Raw genomic sequence first — 9,720 nt, 5'->3', positions numbered from 1 at the left:
CATGGTAGTTTTGGCTACTATGATGAACAAGTGTGAATGTTTCTCCAGTGTGGGAGGCAGTTGAGAGAACATACTGCATCGAAAACTATATGTATTTCATATGCACATATATATCATATATTCTATATTTTTATATATTTATATGCTTATCATCATATATATACATTTCATAAACTCAATTTCCGTCATAGCAGTGATGTGATTCAGCGTCAGACGTACGGTTGTATATGAGTCAGAGCTCCCCCTGCCCCCACCCCCACCGTTCTCATTCCCATCGGATCTGTAGTGCGTTGTCGGGAAGTCATTCCGTGATCTATTGATCCGAAGTGAAGGGAGTATTCTCCGTTTTAAGCCTACACGTCGTGACAGCATGTATGAATGAGGAGCTTCGGTGTGATGGGAAGTCACAGTTGTAAAAACTAAAACAAGGAAACAACAATAAAGAGGAAAAAACAGAGAGGAAAGTAAGGAAGAGGTAGAATGGTGAGGTAAGGGGGAAAGAAAAAAAATAGTAGTTCCTTGGAATTAGGAAGTGATTAATTCCTAGTCAGGCAGGAAGATGTCTGGTCTATTTCTATCACCATATCAATCGCAAGATATGGAGGTATTAGGGAAGAGAGTTGGGGTGGGGTGGAGATGGGGGTTTATTCATTTGGGGGGGGGGGGGTGTAGTGTACTTTATAACGGGAATGCTTTATGATTGAGGATGTATTTGTATATAAAATGTCTGTATCAGTATGTGTCATGGTGTGGAGGTAGATGGGGTGAGAGGTGGGGTGGGGTAGAGGTGGCTTGGTGTTATTCATTTTTTAGGGAGAAGGGGGAGGGGAGGGGGAGGAAAGGTATCTTTCACTTAACAGGGTATGGTTTTGACTATTGATGATGTGTGTGTATGTGTCTGTGTGTGTCTTGAAGTACTCACCTGCCTTTGGTGTATTGCATGTTTAGTAGCAATTTATCATGTATACAAATTGAATGTACATTCTTTAGTGACACCATGAGGAGCCAAAATATACTTAGGAATGGTGAAAGAAAGGAACAATCTAGAATTTTAATTTTGATAATTTAATATTTTTGCCCAAAGCTACCATTTCTGTTCCCATACTCACCTGGCCTCCATGTATGCATAGTCTCATTTGGTTCTCACAAACTTGGTACCAGTCTCTTCTCCGCAGCATTGACTCACTCTTAACCGAGCCCAATAAAAGTGGAGAAAAGTCTATAACAGATGCTCATTGCTGTCAGATGAAATCAGCATCATATTGTTGATGAAACGAAAAGAAAAAAAAAATAAGTGAGTGTACCACGGTTATTCACATTGTTGCCACAATATTACAATAGCTCTCAGATACGTTGTCTGGGTTTTCTGTGTATTTGCGTGCTGATTGATTGTAAACTGATTCTAAATCTCTCCCAGACAAATGTAAATTTGATTTGGCTTGTATTTTTGTTTGTTTGTTTGTGTGTGTGTGTGTGTGTGTTTGAGTGTGTGATTGTGTTTGGTTAAGCAGAAGAACGATATTAATGCTGAAGTTTGGAATAGATAAGGGTACAGATAGAAAAAAAAGAAGAAGAAAATGCGTATAGATCTTCACTTACTGGAAACATCTTGTTCCAGACTTTCATTTCCCTTCTTGCAGGCGTTCAAAATCTTTTTAGCAGTTGCATCCCTACTAAAGCTTCTCACTGCAGGAAAGAGGAAAAATGCCAATACTGCTCAGTGATTAAGTGGAGGGAGGGGGGGGGGGTGGACTGTGGGATGGATGTTAGCAGGCAGTCGTTGGAGCTTCGTGGGTTGTCTTCGGTCGTGTACTTTGGTCGCTGCGAGAGGTCGGTTTGTTTGCGCACGTTGTGGCTAAAGAGGGCAAAAACAAAGGGCAAGCACATTCGTCTGTATTTACGTCAGATGTAAACTAGCGGGATGTTGTGCAGTGCTCGTTAGTGTTTCACCGTGCTCATTTTTTTTTTCTGGTCAAATCCGTTGCGAGTGCTGCAAATGTCTATGACCGGCTTGCACTTTTCACCCTCACTTTGGACCTTTATATCATGATGTCAAACAAGGTTTGTATTTCCCCGAAGAAGTATGGGTGAATATTTGTGCGATAGTGTGGAAACTGGAAAAATTAGGTGTTTATTGTCATTTATGAGTGCATGCTTGTCATCTCAACATATAATATCTTTGTGCCATAGTGGCCTTGAAGATACAAAGAAGGTAAAAGATTGAAGATGCGCTGGATACATCATTGTCTACTGATTGTATTGGCTGACTTATTTTGATGTTCATCTACCTACCTAGCAATTTTGTGGATTGATTTGATAGAGTTAGTGTGTCAGCTGCAGATATTGCATAATCTACTTTTCATCCCTTTGTGTGCTCCGAATGCAGACAGGCTCAGAAAACATCACAGTGCTGTACACATTGTCCAGAGTCTGTGGCACAGAAAACATCACAGTGTTGTACACATTGTCCAGAGTCTGTGGCACAGAAAACATCACAGTGTTGTACACATTGTCCAGAGTCTGTGGCACAGAAAACATCACAGTGTTGTACACATTGTCCAGAGTCTGTGGCACAGAAAACATCACAGTGTTGTACACATTGTCCAAAGTCTGTGGCACAGAAAACATCACAGTGTTGTACACATTGTCCAGAGTCTGTGGCACAGAAAACATCACAGTGTTGTACACATTGTCCAGAGTCTGTGGCAGAGAAAACATCACAGTGCTGTACACATTGTCCAGAGTCTGTGGCACAGAAAACATCACAGTGCTGTACACATTGTCCAGAGTCTGTGGCACAGAAAACATCACAGTGTTGTACACATTGTCCAGAGTCTGTGGCACAGAAAACATCACAGTGCTGTACACATTGTCCAGAGTCTGTGGCACAGAAAACATCACAGTGTTGTACACATTGTCCAGAGTCTGTGGCACAGAAAACATCACAGTGTTGTACACATTGTCCAGAGTCTGTGGCACAGAAAACATCACAGTGTTGTACACATTGTCCAAAGTCTGTGGCACAGAAAACATCACAGTGTTGTACACATTGTCCAGAGTCTGTGGCACAGAAAACATCACAGTGTTGTACACATTGTCCAGAGTCTGTGGCAGAGAAAACATCACAGTGCTGTACACATTGTCCAGAGTCTGTGGCACAGAAAACATCACAGTGTTGTACACATTGTCCAGAGTCTGTGGCACAGAAAACATCACAGTGTTGTACACATTGTCCAGAGTCTGTGGCACAGAAAACATCACAGTGTTGTACACATTGTCCAGAGTCTGTGGCAGAGAAAACATCACAGTGCTGTACACATTGTCCAGAGTCTGTGGCAGAGAAAACATCACAGTGCTGTACACATTGTCCAGAGTCTGTGGCAGAGAAAACATCACAGTGTTGTACACATTGTCCAGAGTCTGTGGCACAGAAAACATCACAGTGTTGTACACATTGTCCAGAGTCTGTGGCACAGAAAACATCACAGTGTTGTACACATTGTCCAAAGTCTGTGGCACAGAAAACATCACAGTGTTGTACACATTGTCCAAAGTCTGTGGCACAGAAAGGGGTAAACATTGCCTTTTGAAATGTGTGCTGGGCCATTTGCAGAGTCTAGGATGAAGGTTTTTCAAGGTGTAGTAAGGAATGGATTAACAATATGTTTAATGATGAGGCTGATAGTTCATATTCCAGCTCAGTGTCAACATGTACGTTGTCAGAAATGTTCTTATCCGTGCAATAGTTTGCAAGCAGAAAGAAGAGCGATATACTCTCTCACTTTCCTCCTTTTTTTGTCTCTTTTCTCTCTGTCCCTATGATTGTTTATATTGATTATCACCCCTTCTCTATCACACGGTTCTTCTTCACAGGAACTCGTGTATATGTGTAGGTTCTTGTTTTTGGCGTCATATCTAAGATGTTTCCATCTCATCTTTGTCTCTTTTATCGTGATCTCATCAAAGATTCTGTCCCACGTTTTTTCCGTGTTTGCGTGCATGCAGGCTTGAAGGCTGAGGGCCTTAAGAAGGGGATCATCTTCAACCCGCACCCGTACGTCAAATTCAGCATCCAGACGCGCCGGCCGGGCAAGGAACAGCCGAGGACCAACGACCACCACCACCACCATCACCATCATCATCATAATCACAACCAGCAGCAGCAACAACAACAGCAACAACAGCGCACCACAATAGCAGAGAATACCGTCATGCCTGTTTGGCAGGGCCAGGTAAAGGAAATGCATTGTAAACATGGAGGAAGTTTTGTTTTGTTGTTGTTGTTTTTTTTTTCATCATTGCCATGCAGTATCTGTTGCCATGGTGATGGATGGAGTGTTTAGTGGTAGGAATGTCAGTGACACGGTATTTGCCCTTGTGACAAATTGCTCTGATCTTATTTTCTCTCAGGACTTAGGGTTAGGGTTGTGATAGGGTTTGAGGTTTAGTTTAATGTGAGGATTGGGATTAGGGTTAGGGTTATGTGTGTGGGTAGAATTTATGTTTGGTTTAGTATGCAGATAATTCGTTGCCCTGATATGGGTGTACCATTCCAGGAATGGTTGTAGCAGGAAGAGATCAGGGAATCTGATGGGAGAAAAAAATACGGTATACCTTTGTGGGGAAAGGTAAAACGGTAAAAATGGGTGTGGCTTGCTGAATCTTTCTCCGCACAGGCACAAGATGAAACATGATACTGTTCTTTGGCAAAGGTTTTGTTTTTCAGTGTAGAAGAAATTGGTGCGTGTGGGAGGAAAAGAGATATCGGTTGAAGGGTAGGGTGAGCTTTAGGGTGAAAAGGAGAGGATTAGGGTAAGGATGTTGTTACCGGTGGCTGTAGTATACAAACAAAATGTTAATATCACCTCCTCCCTCTATCCAACCACAAATCTTCTTTTTTTTCACCTGATTTTCTTGTACAAGCTGATCAGTGTGGTTTGACCTCTTTTTTTACCAAAGAGATGTATGAAACATGTCAACATTCGAATGAAGATGACGTTTTTATTAGGGAGGAGTGGATAAGGAGGTGCATTACAAGAAAGGAAAGCATGTTATGAAAACAGGATTCGTCGCTGAGTCACAAGCAGCTCTTGTTTGTGTGGTTTCCCTGGCTTTTCAAGGAGAATGAAACCCAAATACATATGTGAATTGGGAGAATGCAGCAAAATTAGTAGAGCACATCAGCTAAGTTTCAGGAAAATTGGACAGTTCATTCAAACTTCATGAATTTTAAAGTTTTGTTGCTGCCATTTGCTGGATGTTATGACTACATCAATTTGTGACATTACATATATTATAGACAATGATATGAAGAAGTAGAGATAAAATTCAACATTATTTCACTTTTCTACCATAATAAAAGAACACTCAACTTACCTCTGTCAGAAAGCTGAGGAATTATATTATCCTAAATATGTCAGTAACAAGTTCAGAGAATGTGTGTACTTATCATAAAAAATGGAATTTTGTCAAATTCTGCAGCACTGAAATTTTAAAGATTCATAAATTTTTAACAGATTGTCCATTTTCCCCCTAAATGTTGCTGATGTGTCCTACTCCTATTGCTGCATTCAATCTATCCAGACGGACAAACAAAGCTATGCATGGGCAGAGGGACTGACAGACATACGGACACACAGATAGATTTTTCTCAATCTCTCTTCTCCGCCATTTATATTTCTTTCCTCAATCTCTCTTTTGACCCATCTATCTTCCATATCTTTCTTTTCCATCTCTCTCTCTCTCTCTCTCCTCTATCATCTCTATCACCTTCCTCAATCTCTCCTTCACTTCATCTGTCTATTCTTCATCTCTCACTATCTCTTCTATGTCCTTCTTTTCCATCTTTCCGTCCTCTATGATCTATATTTCCTTTGCAATCTCTTTTTTAATCCATCTATCTATTCTCCTTGTCTCTCTCCTCTATCATCTATATCTCCATCATCTCTCCTTCACTCCATCTATCTATTCTTCATCTCTCTATTATCTCTATATCTTTCCTCAATATCTCCTTCACTCCATCTATCTATTCTTCATCTCTCTATTATCTCTATATCTTTCCTCAATCTCTCCTTCACTCCATCTATCTATTCTTCATCTCTCTCTCTATTATCTCTATATCTTTCCTCAATCTCTCATTCACTCCATCTATCTATTCTTCATCTCTCTCTCTATTATCTCTATATCTTTCTTCAATCTCTCCTTCACTCCATCTATCTATTCTCCATCTCTCACTATCTCTTCTATGTCCTTCTTTTCCATCTCTTTCTCTCCTCTATCATCTATATTCTCCTTCCTCAATTTCTCCTTCACTCTATCTACATGCTATTCTCCATGTATCTATCTCTTTTATATCTTCTTCATCTTTTTCTCTCTTTCTGCCTCTATTTCCTTCCTCTATCTCTTTTTCTCAGTCTGTCTCTTCTTTTTTTTTTCTCCCTCTCCCAATTTCTCTCACCGAGCACTTCAGTTGTCAATTATGCCTCTGAGGCATCCATCAGTTTTAGTCCCAGCCACTTCATCTTCTGCATCTATTTACTAAATCCCCGCGATGTCTCTCCCATTTTGGCGAACCATGTTGCGTGGATGGGGAACTGCAGGCCTGGCTCAACCAGATTTGAACATGTTGCTGTACACGGAGAGCAAAAACAGCTTTGAGGTGGTCGTGCATTGGCTGACCTTTTGCGTGTCCTTAAAACTCATCGCATTACTAGAACAAACACTGAATAATTGCATGCATATGCATGAAGCTGCAAAGGCAATGCCCATAATGATTGGGATGACACTCAATAACATTTTGAATGCCTTGAGAGAAATGAGATGAACCGGGAGGACGGCTTTATCTTCAGGAGATGAACACTAGGGAAGACATATTTTCTCTGTTTCATGCAGTGCAGTACCGCTTGATAACTGACACCAACGTAGATGTGCTTCTCCCTTTAATAATTATTTCCATGACAACAGTGAAACATTAGGATGACATATTGGATCTTCTCCTTCCTTTGATATACAACAACAGGTTCCAAACTTCTCCAAGTCTTCAATCCCCCCATCCCCCCCCCCAAAAAAAAAAATGTATATATATATATTTTCTCTAATTGCCACACAGATATCATTGCCGGGGACTATCGTCCCCCTGGATTGTCTAATTTGCAGTTTGTTTTGTGAGGCTCTTTGTGTAAAAGCATGCATTATAGGCTGTATGGATGGTAATAAAGCCATATAGATGGTAATAACAAAGATTAGGAATAATTTTTACCAAGTAATAAGCCTCTCTGGAATTGACACTGTCCTTCTTGGGGGATCCATTCTACTGTTAGTACAGTTGCATTACCATCATACAAAGCACAACTTGGAAAAGAAGGATGTCGTGGAGTTAAAGAGCATATATCAGAGTTAGTTACCATGGAAACAGGATTCATACTCTTCTATTTGTGATGAATTCAGAACCATGTCTACAGTGAAGAAGTTTTACAGCAGAAATGTAATTCATGCCGAATGTACAGGTACTTTGATTATGACCTGCATCATTGTTTTGTGTTGCAGATGATGTTTATATTTCAAAGAAGGCATGCCTACTGTCCTGTTGATACAAGCATGAAATTACAAGTCTTCAGTGTTTGAGTTGAGCTTCCATCGCCCCCCCCCCTCCCCCGCACAAAGATGAAATTTGACAGAAAAGTAAAATTTTGATAAAACTTGGGAAAGAAAAAACAAACAAACAAACCCAAAGTCATAAAATTCTTATTATCTCACATTTTCAGAAAATAGAGATATTAATCTCATAATTGTACCACCACTTCCGAACTCTTATATATTTTGGTTTGTACAATTATTGTGTGGAATATTTCAGGAGTAAATGATAGCACAACTATTGCATAACTCCCGCTAATTAGAGAGAATCATTGCTATATTTTTGCAATTTTTTTGTGTGGAAATATATGCAAATGACATTAACTTTTTTAGTTCAGAACAAACTTTTGATAGATGTGTAAACGGGACACTTCTGAAACAGTGACATTATTACATCATCAGTCAAACTTCATATATGATTGATATCACAGTTTTGTGAAAAAGTATGCAGAATTTATTGAACATCCTAGCTAAGAACAAAAATAAGATGTGACAAAACTATATTGTGGCAAAGAAAAAATAAGTAAGAAGAGAATTATATCAAAACAACAACAACAGCAGCAGCAACAACAACAACAACAACAACAACAGCAAGAGAGGAGTAAAATTCCAGGTGAGCCTTGGGAATCATTTCATGTTCTTGTGATGGCCTGTTGACATTATAGAGTAGACTCGAATGTCTTTGCCACCCATCCGCCGTTGTCTTTTGGCATTCAGAAGGTGTGCGAATGCAATTAAGTGGCATCATAGACACATGTTTGCTGTAGGCAAACAGTAGACATGAGTCTGCTGGCTTGCAGATGTTGTTGTTGTTGTTTTTTCTCTCTTTTTGTACCTTACTGTTGGGACCATTATTAATCAGCTGTGTTATATAGGTATAAGTGTGGACATGGCAAACTTCCGTCTGTTGTTTTTGCTGAGAATTTTTGAAACATCTTCCACCATAGCTGGATGAGGGATGCAATATGCATGGTTGACTGTCATCCCACAACAAACTGCAGTCTACTCTTTTACAGAGACCTGTATTTGAGGAAACAAAACATATCATTTTGAAATGGAGAAGGAATCTGATGACACAATGCAAGCTATCTTTAGTTAGTCATAAAGATGCCGTGTTGCCAGTTTGAATTCCTCACAAGTAACAACAATCTAAAAAGTCCTTAGTTGCACAAGAATGCTACCTATTCTTTTTACTGATCAAATCTTTTTCCTCTAAATTTTCATTTCTCTGTATTGAACAGATTTTAATCTTTTTTTATAAGCTCTTTTGTCAGTCTGAAGCACCTTTTCCAGAAACCATACTGTATTTTCTGGCTGTCGGTACCTTCAGGGATCATCTGTCTATGCTTGTAGCTCCCTCTACAGAAGGGCGAAACCTGTTGAGCCTCACTTGGAAGATTTGCACTGCTTTCAAGCAACATTTCAAGATTGATATGGCAATCAAAGAAAAAAACACACACACACACACATCATATACAGATGCTTTCATGGTCACACCTGATATTCTTTATGTGTGTGTGTATGCGCCTCTCTCTGCAGTGCCCTTGCCTGTCTTGTGTCGTAGAGGGTGCAACACACACAAGGGACATTGCGTATGCACATGTAAAGAAATGAACACTCGTTTAAGATGTTTGCGCCATGTATCACGGTGTGTCTGCTCATTTATTCAAGACATTCTTGACACAAAACGGTCTCGCTCATTCTTTCTTCTTCCTTTTTTTTTTTGGGGGGGGGGGATGTGGGGGAGAGGGGGGTCCTGGATGAACAAAATGCAAATGCCAAGTACTTTAACATTTAACAGGCAACCTTATCATCTATTAATGCAGCAGTGGACTGCTATCCTGTGGAATTGCACTGCATGAAGACACTTGTTGTGGCACGTTGAGTGGATCCGTAGTGACAAAAAAGGAGAAAATGATTGCAATTAAGGAGAAAAAGATGATGACGATGAGATGGAGGAGGAAGAAGAGGGGAGGAAGATGGAAATGACATCCAGATGGATGGACAGGATTGACAGAAGGAACAAGGATGAAGAGACAACAGTGTCGAGGAATATGAAAGAAGGATTAGAAGAGGAGGAATGAAAGT

The 9,720-nt window shown here is 40.1% G+C and overlaps 1 protein-coding gene across 1 annotated transcript in view; it reads left to right on the top strand.

Annotated features, from left to right (window-relative positions):
• Positions 1 to 3,852: 3,852 nt before the first annotated feature.
• Positions 3,853 to 9,720, top strand: part of LOC139715318 (E3 ubiquitin-protein ligase HECW2-like) — a 65,349-nt gene continuing 59,481 nt past the window's right edge. Inside the window, exon 1 of the mRNA XM_071626895.1 lies at positions 3,853 to 4,232. Within this exon, the coding sequence (XP_071482996.1) occupies positions 3,921 to 4,232 (312 nt within the window). The 5' untranslated portion in view covers positions 3,853 to 3,920. The remainder of the gene's footprint in view (positions 4,233 to 9,720) is intronic.

This window comes from Diadema antillarum, unplaced genomic scaffold, assembly GCF_040938485.1.
Source record: "Diadema antillarum isolate AM-2024a unplaced genomic scaffold, OU_Dant_1.0 scf00000046, whole genome shotgun sequence".
In the NCBI taxonomy this organism is placed as follows: Eukaryota; Metazoa; Echinodermata; class Echinoidea; order Diadematoida; family Diadematidae; genus Diadema; species Diadema antillarum.
This window is presented reverse-complemented; position numbering and strand designations above follow the sequence as displayed.